The sequence below is a fragment of the Apus apus genome, chromosome 1 (genome assembly GCF_020740795.1).
Source record: "Apus apus isolate bApuApu2 chromosome 1, bApuApu2.pri.cur, whole genome shotgun sequence".
NCBI lineage: Eukaryota > Metazoa > Chordata > Aves > Apodiformes > Apodidae > Apus > Apus apus.
The window spans coordinates 146,723,442-146,740,252 of record NC_067282.1 but is presented as its reverse complement, the minus strand read 5'-3'; the positions used below and the strand labels follow the sequence as shown (position 1 = coordinate 146,740,252).

The following is a 16,811-nucleotide window of genomic DNA, read 5'->3' as shown; positions in this document are numbered from 1 at the left end:
CCCCGCCCTGCCCCCCGTCCTGCCCCCGTCCTGTTGCCCCCGTCCTGCTGCCCCCCGTCCTGCCCCCGTCCTGCCCCCGCCCTGCTGCCCCCGCCCTGCCCCGCAACCACCGGGGAGCGCGCGCCCCGGCTCCTCCCCCTCCCCGCCGCCCCCGCCCGCGCGCGGCGGAGGGGGGCGGGGCGGGCGCGCCCCCGCGCAGACGCGGACGGCGGGGCGCGCGCAGGTGGCGGGCGGGCGGCCCCGCTGCGCTCGCGGGCCGGCCTGGCCGGGGGGGAGCGCGTCGCCGGCGGGAGGGAGGGGCGAGGGAAGGGGCGGGAGCGCGCCGGGCCGCCGTTGCCTCCCACGTGAAGGGCCGTAGCCGCCCGGGGCGAGCGCCGCCACCGGCCCCGCAGCTCCGCTGCCCCGCAGCGCGGTGGGTTCTTCTCCGCCTCCCCGTCCGGGGGCCGAGCCGAAGCCGCTTGCGGGCCCTGCGGGGCGCCGCGGTCCCGCTGCCGCCCCACCGCGGCTCTGCCCCCGTGCATACCCCTCACGGGGTGGGCGTGGAAGCGCGGGGGGGGGCTGCGGCGGCCTCCCGCCCCCGGGTGTCCCAGCCCCGCCGGCGGTGGATGCGCCCGGGACGAGCCGCCGAGCCCGCCCAGCCCTTCCAGCCCGCGATGACTTGACGCCGGGCCGCGGCGTGCCGTGCCGTGCCGTGCCGTGCCATGGAGGGGATGACACGCTTCGTGGTGGCCTCGGCGGCCGCGGCGTGCTGGCGGCCGGCGCTGCCCGCCCTGCTGCCGCTGCTGCTCGCCGTGCCGGCGCTGCGGGGCTCGCCCGCCGCAGGTAAGGGAACAAAGGGGGTCGGCGGGGCCGGCCGGGCCGCGGCAGGTGTGCCGGGCCGGGCCGGGCCGGGCCGGGCTGTGGAGGGGGATCGGCCGCTGCCCGCCGGCGGTTGCGTGCGGGGGGAGGCAGCGCCGGTAACAATGCGGCGGGGAGCGGGCGGGGGGAGGCGGGGGCCGCCGGCTGGTGGGGAGCTCCGCCAGCAACCGCGCGCATTGTTCGCAGCCCGAGCCCGGCTGCGGGGCCGGGGGCTGCGCGGCGGGAGGGGAGGCGGCGGGGAGGCTGGTCAGCGCTGCCGCGGAAGCGGAGGAGAGAACCGGTGTGGAGGGGAGGGTGGGAGGCAGCTCTGCCCCAGAGCTCTCGGGGCAGCCTGTGTGCCGGGCGTGCGGGATGTGCTGGGCGAGCCCGCAGATGTGCTCCCGGCGCCCGCTCCCCTCTGCCCCAGCTGCGGCTCTGGGAGTGCGCGGGGCGTCGGGGCTGGCAGTAGCACCTGCGGGGCAGCCTGGCTCTCCTCCGCCTTTCCAGTTAGGAAGCGTCAGAGCCTCTCGACACGCGAATTGTTGTTACTCTCTAAGCACAGCCGTGGCGTGACTTGTGTGTGGAGAGAGCTGTTCGGGCTCCGGAGGATAGTGTGTTCAGTAGGTACTACAAAATAGCCCGGAATCGGTGACCCCCTTTTTTTTCTCTCTTCCCTTTTCTCTGGTGGCTCTAGACATCAAAATTATTCTGTAGTTAAGCAGATCGTTTAATCACAAAGACGGTTCAGCTCCCATTGCGCTTCTCAGTTACTCCTTAATACAAAAAAAAATTTAAATGCAACAATTAGTAGCACTACATAGAAAGAAACAATTTTGCAGTGACTATAGGTTTTCTTTTTTGGTGGGTAAGAGGTATAAGGTAATACATTCTTATCAACATCATTAAGTTGTTGATAAGTGGTAAGAAGTGATAAGAACCTACGCGCGCCTATTTCATGAAGCGGACCAACTAGTGTTGACTCCTACTTAGACACAAGAACTGTGGTGATTGTTGTTGGGTGCTTAAGAAGCCTTAGCTTCTAAAGCGTGCTTATCTTTTTAATGAGACTTTGTTTCCACTTTAGAAAGCAGTTCGTGTTTTGCTGATGACCGGTTAGCTTTTCAGGGAAGTTATGGTCTGTTCCAGCTCCCTTTGTAGCCAATGAGTATTTCCAGCCTATGTGAAAGTTGATAATTTCTAGTAAGCTTCAGAGATTCTTTTTCTTAAGTTTGAACAGGCTTTGCATACAGACAGGAGAAGGCACGACAATAGGTTTGTAAGTTGGAGATTTACATGGCTTTTTTTGTCTTTGAGGCTAATAGAATGGCTTTTCCCCCCCCTAGATTTCCATAGTAAGTCAGTGAAGGCTTTTGTTTAATTGTTCGTCTGATACTTAGTAGCTCTTAATCCACATTGCTGTGGATTTCTGTAAACTTTTGTGGGACTGTTGATCAGTCTTATATAACTTAAAAACAGCAGTAGAAATATTATGTAACTTAACCAGTGTTTGGGCTGCTGGAAGAGAGCACTCTGAGACAACAGATCTTGCACAAAGTGATGCTTTGCTGCTCAGTCGAGGGCAGGAGCCCTTAAGCTGTTTTGATTTGAGACTCTTCTATGTTTTCTATTTCCCACGGGTATGTGAATCATGTACAGTGAACTTTAGCATATTAAGAGTAAACTTACTTTTCAGAGGATGCTTTTCATAGGCATCTTAGAAATGGTCCATTGGTTGCAGAGATTTAAAGACTGCAGTTTGCAGGGAACAAGAATATTTTCTCCCTTTCTGGTTAAGGTGAAATGCTTTATTAAAAATTGTGAGAGAAGTCTGATTTGCCTGTCTTAGGCCCATAATGGGATGCAGCCTTAATGCTTTTCTTTAGCCTTGAAATGTTTGGTGGTATGATGTATAGTGTGAAAATGAAGAGGTGTGTACTGGTTGTCTGTGGTAGACTTGGACAAAATTCACTTAATTGCAGCTCCCTGAGCATTTCCCTTGGGTGTACTTCATTTGCTTTTCAGTGCCATTTGGCCTTGACCAGTTTAGGAACAGCAAGAGCAAACTCCTTCGGCTTTGAGTTTTGCAGAAGAGGCATACAGCAAGAGTGGAATGGGTGTTAGAGCCGCTTGCTTGCAGTTGAAATAGCAAAGTGAATGTCAGTACTTAAGAAAATTAAGCAGTAAATCAACTTGGGTTTTGGAATGCTTGATCCAGCTCCCACTGAAGTCACATGTCGCTGAATCAGGGCTTCAGCTTCCACAATTAAGCAGATGCTGAACTCTAGTCTGTGGGTAGGCTGCTGGTGTGTTAAAGGTAGGTGTGCATTTGAGCACCTTTGTGAACTAGGGCTTTGGATCGGGGAATGTCTTGCTGCTCAGCCCAGACTGTGGTTTTGCTTTTGTTCCATTGCACGATCTGTACAACTCCTGCACAGACAATCAGGAGGATTTATCTTGTCTTGCTGCACTGTGTTCATGAGAGAGGGGAGAGCTATGTGCTGGACTTGGAAAAGTCTGCAGTGAGATTCCTCAGAGACTCGAGGACCAAAGACAAGTTGTGGAGGTCAGGCAAGGAATCAGATGTAGCTGCCTTATGGGACAGTTGCAGGAAATTGTTTATTCAACTTAATTGCAGGAGTGTGTTGCAGACACTTGAGTTGGCATCATGTCTCTTGTGGCCAGTTCAGCTTGTCAAGCTTGCTCCCAGTTCATTTGCACAGAATACCCATATGGCTGGAGGATTCCATTTAAGACCACTTTCTATTCGGTCCCTGCTTTATTTATGTCAGCCTCGTGTCTACAAGCTACACTTGTAGTCTTGCCAGAGGAAATGTGGTTTTTGTTTGCATGTTCTTTCAAGAAGTTAGAATACTAAACAAGCTAGTGGACAGTGCAGCTTTTTGTTCAGTTGTGTCTGTTTTGTGAGTGACATTTGTTTTCTGTGAAGCAAGGTCTTAGATTTCTCAGGCAGGGCTTGGACTTGAAATGTAGCATGCCTTTAACAAAGTAGGCTTTAACAGCTTTTACCTACCTTTGGTAATAGATTTCAGGCACTGGACACATTAAAGAGCACTGATTCTTGTTGCAGCACAAATCTTTTCCAAGAGGTCTTCCGTATCTGATGGTTGTGGTAAGTGGCAGGTTCTGACAACCCTGGTCTTACTTCTCAATTCAGAATGCCTGTCTGTGTGGGGGAAGTTGCTTGGGAGAGAAGCAAAGCAGAATAGGTTTCTTAATACTTACTTCAGCTGTGGGAGACATGGCTTTCCTTCATTTGAAAGTAAATCTGTTTATGGATGGTGTCCTAAACTACCAGTGAGTCTCCAGCCTTGCCCATTGTGGCATACAGTATGAATAACACTAATTGCGTAAGAGTTACAGATGATGTCCTTAACTACTAGTGTTTCTCCAGCCTGTGGAGACAATAGAGTGTGTTGTGGGAGCCTATGTAGAAGTAAAATGTCATAATGAAGTAGAACAAGTTGTCTTTTGAATTCTGTATGAGAACCCCAAAGTTAAGTCAAATGGTAGCATTAAATGAGCAACACTGACTTAATTTCTTTTTTTGGCTCATGCATAAAAATCACATTTTTACAGGGTCCTTGTCAGTGTGGCCAGTTTGTGCTCTGCAGTTGCATGGTATGATGGCTTTTTTATCCCTCAAAAAGTCATGTATTGCTGTGCTTTTCTTCAGTGGTTGCTAAACACACATCAGCTCAGTAACAAATTTGATTGACACTCGCTATATGTGCTGTGTTTTCAGCTGTTGATGTTATTGGAGACAGCTGTTTTGGAAGACTAAGGGAAAACCTTTAATAAAAGCAGTGGATTAGTGGTGTTGTCTTCTTAACGCATGAGATGGGGAAAAGATACAACTGACCATCAGTAGTTGCATCCCTGATTGTATCAGTGGAATTAATTGCATGTAAAATGGACAGAATAAATTCTGGAAAATGGTAGACTGGGGCGATTGTGCTAGCTGGTATTAAAGCTGTAAAATGCTTGTGAGAAATGCAATTGCTTTGCAGCAGAGTTGAGAGCAAGCTTAACTATTTCAATTGAAATTTCAAAAATTGTGCATATTGCTATGGGCTAAAGCTTTCTTTTTCTTGCAAAATGTCAGTTGAAAGAGTTCAGCTCCTTCTGATGTTGAGGCAAGAGGAAAACAATGGTTTCTGCTTTGAGTTCTGCCAGCTTCTTTTCTGAACAACTTGAATACCCTTATGCTTTGGAACATGCAGCTAAACTTTGGCAGATTGTGTCTGCTCTGAAGGGGATGTTTTCTCTGCTGCTGCTTTGAAAGTGATTTTTTTCAAAAGCTTGTAACAACTGAATTTAGGCACACATGGCTGTGATAGAGATGATGCTTTTTTTTTTTTTTTTTTTTTGTCTGCTAAAACTTGGGTATATCCTGTTTTCATGGAACCTCACCTACCTATTAATGCTGACAGGGCTGTGTAAGTGCCACCTGGGTAAATGTGCTAAACATGCTTCCCATAGCCCAAAATGATACGCGGAAGATTGGACTTACCTGTGAAAGTCTATCTAAACCACTCCAGGAGCAGGACTGGATTGAGCTTTGTGACAGAGAACTGGCATCTCCCTGCCTTGTGCTTAAGGATGTGTAATGGAGTGCTTTACTTTCTTTTGGGGAATTTAGGCACCTCTACCATGTGGTGCTGTGTTGTGAGATGGTGCTTGATTGCGTTAGGCCCCAGAGGGAAAGCAGAAGGCTTTTAGAATGAGCCAGAGTGGGACTCAGATTAGTTAAGCAGCAGGAGGAAGAGAAGGGTCTATGGGTCTTTTTCAGTCACTGTTCTGTTGATTGATGTGTGCAGAGACCTGGCAGTTGCAGGAGTAGGGGGGAAAGAGATGCAAATTGCAAGAGGGTTTGTGAGACAAAATAAACTGAAACTGACTAGGAGGAAAGACCTTAGGTCAGGAGTGGGAAAGAGGTCTGCAGATGAGGGAAACTGCAGTGCAGAAATTAATCCCGCAAGAAGTATGCAGTGTAAGCCTTAATTGTAGGATAAGCACACTAGGAAATGCAGATGGACTCGTTTAAAAAAGAATAAACCTCCAAAATAGCGTTGAAAGGAAGAATCAGAAGCAGGGAAGATAAGGGACTGGGACAAGAGATGTGACCGAAAGCGTCAAGCTTGGAATTTAGGAACAAGGAAGTGTGTGCCTGCTGCTCTGGGACACTTTCTCCAGAATTTGGCACAGAATCCAGGGCTTCAGAGTGTTTGCCCTTTTATCCTCTCATCCAGGAGCATGATAATCTGCAGCTACTCCTTGAACATTTTGTTAGTGTACGTTTCAGCCTTGTGACAGAAGTGTTTTTCAGAGTTTGTTTTAAAAACTGCAAAATTTCCTCCACAGAGATTCTAGCAGCATATGAAGGCTGCAAAGGCAAAAATCAGCAAGTTGGAAATATTGACATTACAATAACCTGTACAATTTTAAACTGCTTCTGTGTCTGTAAATTATGGTACAGCTATAATTACATGATCAAAAAATGTATATCCATATAGTTAATATTTATAGCTATGTAGGCACCTGCCCATAAATACCTGTACATACACGCAGACAGGATGCTCATTGCTTTCAGTGTGCAAAACTGATCCTGCTCTGGGGAGAAAAATGGGTGTGGGATAGCAAATGAAGAGGTTATCCATAGGACTCTTCCCCCGTTTTGTAGCAGGTGTTTAAAGGTGTGAAATGAATGAGGCAGGGGACAGGGAAGCTTGAATAAATGTTTCACTGTTTTATATAATGAAATGCCATCCTAGTTTAATTGTGTTACTGTTGAAGAGCTTCAGTGATGTGAGCAAGTTGCTTAAACCAAACTTCCCGCAGGTGGTCACAAGTTGTGTGTTCCTCATCTACTGGACATGAGACCTCTGGGATCTGTGTTGCAGAAATGCTGAGTGCTTGCAGCTGCTAAGAAGTCAAGGGGAGTTGTTCTTAAATGTTGTGTCTGTAATTCTAAATACTCATCAGTATTTCAAATTAGGCACTCAAAATTTGCCATTGTTTCTTAGTTTCACCATATGTAAAAAATAATTTCTTACAAATTACCTCAGAAAGCCAAAGACTTGTCTTTAGAAGTATAAAGATCCATTGGATGAAAACCAGTAAGCTGAATTGAATCCACAGAAAATAAGTGTAAGAAATAAACTATTTGTAGGCAAATGGGAAATAAAAAGTGGTGGTGTAACAGTATGCATTTACCATATTAAGACTTCTTTAGTGAGATTTAACTAACCTTACAGATGGGAAAATGTACTATGCTGTACCAAAGTGTAATAGAGTTTAATTTGATTTTTTAAAATAAAATCTTCATTTAAAAAAGTCATATTTATGGTTGCTGATGTTTGTTACTCAGTAGTTTCAGCCTACATCCCCCACCTTCTTGTTCTTAGTGCACAAACTCTTTTCTAATAGTTTTATTTCTCTTCCATTCTCCCCTCTAAGTTAGAGAGGCTTCTCTTCTATGAATTGATTTCCATTATAGAATTTTGAATTGGCTTTAGCCACCTGGTCTATTTGAAATAGGGGTAAGGGGCTAAAATTTATCAGCAAGTAAGGGGAGGAGGAGGGAGGAATGATGGCAACATAGTAAAAGAAAGGCCTGAAAATCCAGATGTGTTTTAGTAAGGAAAGTGCATAATAGTATCATATTGAAGGGGCTGAAAACCCACACGGCTGTAGGACGGGAAATGGCCAATGCAGCTGTGTTGTATGAAGGGGTCTGGTGCTTACCATGGATCACAAACAGAATGTGACTCAACAGGATCACAGTGGTGCTGCATCTCACAAACACATGGGTTATGGTCTTTGGCATATCCTGTGTCATAACTTGTTCATTCTCTTCATTGGCAGAAGAGCTCCAGGTGGAATGCTGTGTCTAGTATAGTACCTTGTCCTTCAAGGAAGAGACAAGCTACTGGAGGGAGTACCGGTCACAGAACTATTTGGGTTGCTAAATCTAGAGGAAAAATAAATCAGGTGGACATTACTGTATTCAAACATATAGAAGATGAATGCAAAAAGAAGTGTAATAAACGTTTTGTGTTGAGCAGGAAAATAAGTCAGACTTGAATTGCAGTTAACAAGACATAGGCTTGCTGACTGCTGATATTTTTACTAGTCGGGATAATGAAACCCTGAAATACATGTTTTGGGGCCATCATGTAATCTGTCACCAGAGTTGTAAGAACAGTTTGTAGAATGATCTAATGGAAGTTGATTGCAACAATTATTCCACAGTGCTGTATAAGGATGGAGTAGATGACCTTCTGAAATATTTTGCAAATCTGTTTTTGTGAGATTCTACAAATGTAATTTATTTGCGGACATGCAACACTGGGGCTGTATCTGTTCATTACTGAAAACTTTGGTGTGCTGTTCAAGTGAAGAAACCATCTGTGGTATGGTTACATTATGTGTCATAAACTTTATGCAGAGAAAAGCTGAATTAGGATTTCATAGGTAGCCTTAGTGATCATACTTCCTAACTTCTGAATGATTGATTTTAGGATTAACAGTTTTGTAAAGTTTCAAATTTTGTAACCTTTGCTATAGTGACTTTATCCTTACTAAGAACAAGTAGGAGAAGCACATTAATTTTTTTAGTCTCTATGCAAATTCAACTTCTTAAGCTTTTTATAGTACTGCATAGATTATCACTGAGAGTACAGGTACAAAGAAATGGTGTGCATGTGACTTTGCATGTCTTTATTAATAGAATCATAGAATGGTTAAGGTTGGAAGGGACCCTAAAGATCATCAGGTTCCAACCTCCCTGCTGTAAGCAGAGACAACTCATGTTAGACCAGGCTGCACAAAGCTTCATCTAACCTGCCCTTGGATACCTCTGTGGAGGGGGCATCCACAACCTTCCTGGGTATCCTGTTCCATTTAGTACCCTCGTGGTGAAGAATTTCCTCCTAGTATCTAATCTAAATCTCCCCTCTTTCAGTTTAAAACTATTGCCCCTTGTCCTATTACTCCATGCCCTTGTAAAAAGCCCCTCCCCAGCTTTCCTGTAGCCCCCTCAGGTTCTGGCAGGCTGTTAAAGGTCTCCCTGATTTTTTCCAGGCTGAACAGCCCCAGCTCTCTCAGCCTGTCTTCATAGCAGCGGTACTTCAGCCCTTTGATCATCTCTATGGCCCTTCTCTGGTACCTCTCCAACAGCTCCATAACTTTCCTCTGCTGAGGGCTCCAGAGCTGTACACAGTACTCCAGGAGGGGTCTCACCAGAGCAGAGGGGCAGAATCACCTCCTTCAGCCGACTGGCTTTTTCTCTTTTGATGCAGCCCAAGATGTATTTGGCCTTCTGGGCTGCAGGTTCACACTGGTGGCTCATGTTGAGCTTTTCATCCACTACCACCCCCAGCTCCTCCTCCTCAGGGCTGCTTTCAATCCATTCTCCCCCCAACCTGTATTTGTGCCTGAGGTTGTGCTGACCCAGGTGCAGGACCTTGCACTTGGCCTTGTTGAACTTCATGAGGTTGGCATTGGCCGACCTCTCCAGCCTGTCAAGGTCCCTCTGGATGGCCTCACCTCCCTCCAGTGTGTTATCCACACCACACAGCTAGTTATCATTGCAAACTTGCCGAGATGCACTCAATCCCTCTGTCCATGTCTCCAACAAAGATGTAGAGCAGCACTGGTCCCAGTACCAACCCCTGGGGAACACCACTCATCGCTTGCCTCCACTTGGACACTGAGCCATTGACCACAGCTCCCTTGGTGTGGCCACCCAGCCAATTGCTTATCCACAGAGTGGTCTATCTCTCAAATCCATGTCTTATTTGGAGACCAGGATGTCATGTGTGACAGTGTCAGATGCTTTCCTCAAATCCACATAGATGCTTTTCCCCTATGCACCATCTCTGTAGCCCCATTGTAGAAGGCCACCAAATTAGTCAGATGTGATTTGTCCTTAGTGAAGCCGTGTTGGCTCTTACCAATCACCTCCTTATTTTCCATGTGCCTTAGCAGATTTTCTAGGAGGATCTGTTCCATGATCTTGCCAAGAATAGAGGTGAGACTGACCGGCCTGCAGTTCCCCAGGTCTTCCTTTTTCCCCTTTTTAAAAATAGGGACTATGTTCCCTTTTTTCCAATCAGTGGGAACCTCACCAGACTGCCATGACCTCTCAAATATGATGGACAGAGGCTTAGCGACTGCATCTGCCGGCTCCCTCAGGACCTGTGGATGGACTCCATCAGGTCCTATAGACTTGTGCACCTTCAGGTTCTTTAGATGGTCATGAGTCTGTTCTTCTACAGCAGGGGGTACTTCATTCTTCCAGTCCCTTCTTTCCCTTGTTGTGGCCTTTGTGATGAGGCTGGAGCAATTGTCAGAGAAGACTGATACAAAGAATTCATGGAGAACCTCAGCTTTTTCAATATCCTGCATTTCCTTCAGGAGAGGGCCTACATTTTCCTTGGTTATCCTTTTTTCCCCAATGTGCCTATGAAAGCTTTTCTTTGGCATTTATAACCTGATCCCTTACTGTTCGGACAACTTCTCTGTAGTCCTCCCAGGATACCTGCCCTTGCTTCCACCCTCTGTGTGCTTCCTTAATAATTCATCAATTGAATGAATCTAACAGTCTATCTAACAGGTGTGATGGAATGATGGGGAGTATTAGTGCTTAAACACTGTTAGTATTTCTGTGAAACACATAGTTGGGCAAGCTGGGACTTGTTCATCTTGGCACAGAGTTTAGGGTTTACCCTTGCCCTTAGGAAAGGGAGAGATGGTAAAAGGAAGGTGTTGTAAGTGATGCAAGATAATTGGGAGACTGAACAAATAGACCGAATCTTTCAGTTGCCTGTGTTGTATGTACTGCTGCCCAGTGCAGCACATGGCTGATGTCTGGGTTGAAGGGAGAATGTGAAGCTGCTGTTCTTTGATAGCTGGGAGGCAGCAGATGCCCCAGCTGGTGGCTGGTAAGTGGCAGTTTCCTGACTGGAGCAACAGCCGCTGGGAGAGCAGTGTGGCTGTCGTGGCCAGGGCTGTGTGCTGGCTGTCCTCTGCTCAGGGCTGTGCAGTACTTCTCAGCTCTGCAGTGAATGTGTCCTGACCAAGCTTTTCTGGACAGTTAAGCCAGCAGGGAGCTGTATTTATGCCCTTTATCTGAAATTGGTTGTGGTGCAGGGTGAGCGAGAGAGGGAGGATAGATGCTTAGATCAGGAAGATACTGAAATAAGGAACAGCAAAGATAACGCCAGGGGCTGGGGCTGCTGTAGGAGTAGGTGAAATTTGGAATGTGGATTAGAGTATTGATGGTGGAAGGCTTAGTTGGAAGTGTTGTGGTAAGAAGAGAGAAGTTTTTCCTAATACCCAATCTAAACCTCCCATGGCACAACTGGAGACCATTTCTTCTCATCCTATCACCGATTACTTGGGAGAAGAGACTGACCCCCACCTCAATGCACCCTTCTTTCAGATAGTTTTAGAGAGCAAGAAGGTCTCCCCTCAGCCTTCCCTTCTTTAGACTGAACAATCTCAATTCCCTCAGCTGCTCCTCATAAGATTTGTGTTCCTCCATTTTGGACTGAATTTCCTATGAGTGTTTTCATACTGAATAAGAAAATAATTTCTTACATGAGAATGGTATCCTTTTGTTTGCTCCCCAGCTAATAGTCTGTGGAACTAATTTGTTGATACTAAGTAAAATTTATTTCCTCATTTAAGGCATTTATCTAATACTGTAGGGTGGTGCAGGGACTGTTTATTCTCCTTGTAGTTGAGTGTGAACTTGATCAGATGTTGAGCCTGTCTCACCTTTCCCTCTGGCCCATAATTCTATTGCAAATAAACTCCACCGCATGTATGCAGATTGCAGTGAGCACTGCTCAACCACAAAGCCACAATGATTTATAGTTCAGCGTTATTTAGAGATGAAGCACCAAGCATTTATGTAGCAGACCCCTCTGGGCTGGTATCTTGTTACTTTTTGAATAAAGATGGTTGATTATCAGCTACATTGGATTCTGAATAGGTAGCTTCTCCAGTGGATGTCTGTATTTAAAACTGGAGCTGGTGCTAAATTGGGACTTTGTATGATATATTGGGGTAGAAATTGCATGTCACAGAACAAAATCTTAATCTAGAGCAGAAGACTGGTTTGAAGATGTTTTCAATTAGGAGCTGACAGTGACCTTACTTCCTGTCCTTATGCTGAAAGATGAAACAGATTTGGGCTTCCAGCCACTGACATGCAATTTTTAGAAGATGTAATTTGTTCCACTCTGAGAGAACAACAACAAAAAAAGGTTTTCCTTTGTCTTTCCAGAGGGCATGTGCCTTTTATAGTAACTTGCTTTAAAAAAAAAAAAAAGTAAATGCTTATCAACATGGTAATCAAGGTTTTGTCAAGAATTATTTTACCCAGTATTAATACAAGCAAGGAAGTTTCAAGGAAATAAATTGTTAGTCTGTTTACTTTGTTTTCTCCTAAGAGTAGTTACTTTGCTGCTTCTACCACAGTCAGGTTCTTGAAACTGTAAAAATTGTCAGAAGGATTAGGATAGCTGAGGAATGTGAAATGAATGTAAATCCATTTTGCTTCTTTTAAAATTGAATGGATTCCAAGCAGACAGTGTCACTTGAAAGTATAATCTTCTTAAAATCCTGGGAGCATTAGGAACTTAGAAACAAAACGGAACACAGTTTCTGTACTGGAGTATTAGCTCTTATGATTCTTTAGCATTTACTGCTGCTATTTACTTTGTGTGAAGTTTGTTAAGCATTGAGGTCAGGTGAAGATAGTTCTAGAAATCTTAAAGAATTTCTTTCAGATATACTAGAACCACACTCAAATTAGTTGTTTTTATTAAATTATTGATTAAGCCAAAACCATCATTTAAACACGCTACTGATGTTGAGATTCCACTGACAGTTTAGAATGGCTGTATTATTTTTTATTTTAATAAAAGACACCCTTGAAGAACAGAATGCAACTTCATGTTGTATCATGTATTCAGTACAAACATCTGTGTTATTTAGGTAAGATACTTCAGAAATATTCTACAGTACTTTTCCTGATTTCAAAATAGGATCAACTTTGGAAGTAGTATCTAAAACTTGTTCTTCGTAACTATGAATAGCTTTCTAGATATTTTTTAAAGCAGAAAAATACATACATTTTATATCTTCCAAATTCAGGTGCAAGAGCTAATAAGCTTTATGAAGATAAGTAATTTTGATTTGAGGGGATGCTTCAAGCTCCTCTTTCCATTTCTCATGCATCAGAAGTTACATTTCTAATCAATTAGAAGACTTTGGTTTTATGAGGATGTATTTTGAGATTCATTGCTTTTGAGGGTTGGAACAAAATTAGTATTTTACCAGTAAAATTAATGTAATGAATTATAATTACAGCTGTTGGAATTCCTCTGCATGTTTAAGATCAATCTTTGTGGATTGAATTATTTGGAGGAGGACAGGTGAAAAGCACAGGTGCATGTTAAATATAGTGTGTCACAGGCAGTTGAAGCAACCACCCAAAACAGCAGGTGTTTGTGGAATATGCTTGCAAGCTCAGACATATAATACTCGTTTGTGTTCATTGTGCATTAATGTGTTTGTGTTTTGGTTTGGTGTTTATTTTTTGTTAGGTTTTCCTTTTTTTGTTTAGTTGTGTTTTTTTTTTCCTTGGGAGATGAGGGACAACTTTAAATTAGATTGTTAGTTTTCATGATTGAAGAATGCATGAAGGGTTGAAGACTGCAGATTTGGCTGTATGAGCTGTCTCCAAGTTTAATTGGGACCTTTGTCTCAAGTTCTGTTTCTGCTGTGCTCACCTTAGGAGCTACATCATAGAGTAATCTGACACCAGTTTACTCTGCTAATTCTTCAGTGCCTTCATTAAGCATTTATTTTATTGTAATACAAAGGAGCATGAACGTAGTCTGTCAGCAGGTAAGCAGAATAGGGAGCTAGGGAAATGTACGAGATGGGGAACCCAAGTTACCAAAGCTCTTACTAGACTAGTTATCTTTAAATCAAACCTACAGTATTTTTATTGTGCTGACTTCTGTACAGTTCATCTTGCCTGTAAACTTTGCAAGGTAATAAACTTGTTGGTGCTTCTTGAATTTGTTGCTGAAGTGTGAGAGAAATAGCATTACTGCATCCTCTCTAATTTCTAGGGCTGGATTCCTTGCTACTTCAAATATGTTGAAGGTAAAACTGTTGAGGCAAGAATTTAATCCTGTCTCTGCAGGTCTAAAGAGTTTAGACCTTTTAAATTGCAGCTCTGTTACCTCAAGCTAGGTAGGAAATACCAAATTAGAAGTATTGTTTGAAACCTATATATTTCAAAAGACTGTTGGGATTTTGTTGCTGATTTGCTTTTGTGAAAGTATATCCCAAACAAATAAATCAAAGCTGATGGGATATGTTATTAACAATAACTGTCTTGCATGTCTCATAATTAAACTCCTGTTCATAATCTTCCAGTGGAACAGGTTTGTTTTTTCTCAATGTACACAATTTTTTTTTTTAATTTGAAAAGCTGGAAAGAACACTGTAAGTGTAAATTTATTTTTTTTTTAAACACTTGTGTTCATGCAGAAATTGTTCAGTAGCTGTGTAACTGAGTTAGAGCAACATGACTTGTGATGTTGTAGTCTCTGACAGTCATATCAATAGCCTTTTTACCATCCAAAAAAATCTTGCAGACCTCCTTTGCATTGTCTGTTGGTGCTTATGGAAAGTGGCACTTTTCTAAATAAAAATCATGCTTTGGTAACTGGACTGTTCTTGAAACAATCAATTTCTATTTTAAACAAATAAACTCACCAGATTTTTCTCTGTTCTGTTGTTTTTTGGGTTTTTATTTGTTGGGGTTTTTTTGTTACATTATGGCAGGTATTACGTATATTGACTCAGAAGGCAACCACAACAGCAGAGTCAAAGCTAGTCTTTTGGGCTCAACCTTGTTTCATATCCATGTTTAATGTTGAATTGTCATAATATCTATTTAGGTAGAGGCATGAGACCAAGAGATTTTGCTTCACAAACGTGGTAACGTGTTTTCTGTTATCCAATAGAGGAAACTTCAAATCTCTTTTTTTCTCTTTTCTCCCCCCTTGGAAGAAAAATATTTTTCTTAGTTTTATTTGTTTGTTTGTTTTTTTGTTTGTTTGTTTTTAACAATACAGTAACATTCCCTTCAGTGCTTTCCCCCTCGTACATTCTTCCCTCTTTGCTATGTCTGTGTCTTGGAGTGAAAGTTTCTGGCAGTTCATCTTACCTCTACTGAATACCAGAAAAAATAACATGATTCCAGCTTCTGTTGGTTTTCCACTCTGTATACTTCTTCCAACCTCTTAAGGAGAAGAGTGGAAATTGTTAGGCATGGGTGGGGTTTTTGCACGTTGGGGAAGGGAAGACTTGGAAGAAGGGCAGGAGGAAGAAAGCAGGAGTCCAGTCTCTTGCCAGATGTGAATGATTTTCCCTCTCATGAAGCTGTGGCTCTGTGTTGTTCTATGCGGGGGGAAATCCAATTAAAGATGTTTCTTTTACTTCTCTCATAGCTTGTCACTTCAGCTTTTTGGATGGTTGTTGTATAGACTGCTTTTAAAACAGTACTTTATTGGGATATTTTTACTGGTTTGGTTTTGTGTTTTCTCCTTTAAGTGGGATAGTTCTTGAAACCCTAACTTGGAGCACATTAATGAAAACAATTGGATTGGCACCTCTGGAGTGTGGAAATGAGTATCTGGGGACGTAAGGGAGCGGCAAGAACCTTTCAAAACACAGCTGCCACTGACAGAATGGCACCACAGCTTTATTTTACTCTGAAATTAATTTGTCAAGGAGCAACTGAATCAGAACTTGCTTGATCTTAGTCTCCACTATTGAGAAACCTTCATTTTAACAGTAACTTCTTTCTCATTTGGACTTGATTACTTACTAGTAACTTCTATATGACTATTGCTCTTACTGGAAATTTTATCTTCTGGAAGGGAAATGGTTCTTCGTATTTTTAAGTAGTTCAGCTCAGATAGTACGTAGTAAAATCTTTTTCTTTGAGGATAATTGAATTAAAATGTCTCATATACTTTATATAGAAAGTTTAAGCTCTGTAATTTGTCTGGATAAAGAATTTTCACCTTTATTACTGAAAGGTTTAGAAAACAAGTGTTCTTGCTAATGCAGTTCGTTAAGGCCCTCTGTCCTTCTTTACAGTCGTTGCCTTCTGTTTTAGGACTGACTTCAGCACTTGCCCTAGCATCAGATGATTTACTGTTCAGTCCCCACACGAGCACTTCAGTTCCTTTCTTCACACTGCTTCAGCATACGCTCTCCCTGCGTAGCCTCACAGGTGCCAGGCTTTGCCAGCGCCCTAGGCTTCCCTCCATCTGCTCCCTTCCCTGCGCGACAGCCGCTGCTCCTGCTTCGTGCTTTGCAGTGCCAGAGGGCTGGCTGGGGTACTGGCTAAGCTGGTGTCGCTGTTGCATTTTTGGCTCTCTTCTGTTCCTGTACACTATATCAAATAGAAAACCACCTTGTAGTTACACCTGTGTTATTGTGTGTACAAATCAGGCCCTTGCTGTAAATTCATTCCAGTCTAGCAAGCCATGCTTGTCTAGAGGGCAGCAATTGCATCCCTTGGTGGCCTGAGATGAATGCACAAATGTTTAGAGATCTCAAAAGTCTTACCTCAGCAAGTTAGGCTGTCCAGGACTGTATGAAAAGCAAGAAGATTTTGAGTGTGGCCCAATATGAAATGGTAGATGTCTAGCACTTAACTGAAATCAGGTTATAAAGCATATATGCTAGATCAAGCTGACTACCTACTGAAGAGTTGCTTCTTTAGATGTTTTCTGTATCATCCATGAAAGAGCAAAATTCCACTTAGTGGCTTCAGCATTAAGTAGTGAAAATAGTTGTTTTCTTGTCTGATTCAACATTACCATATGAAAGACAGGATTTGAAAACACTGT

General features: G+C 43.7%; 1 protein-coding gene across 6 annotated transcripts in view; it reads left to right on the top strand.

The window, feature by feature from the left end:
* The first annotated feature begins 393 nt into the window (after positions 1-393).
* The window catches only part of KIAA1549 (KIAA1549 ortholog), a 150,624-nt gene continuing 134,206 nt past the window's right edge, over positions 394-16,811 (top strand). For all 6 annotated transcript variants that reach the window (XM_051623683.1, XM_051623666.1, XM_051623701.1 and 3 more), the window contains exon 1: positions 394-822. In XM_051623683.1, coding sequence (XP_051479643.1) covers positions 702-822 — 121 coding nt within the window. In that variant the 5' untranslated portion in view covers positions 394-701. The remainder of the gene's footprint in view (positions 823-16,811) is intronic.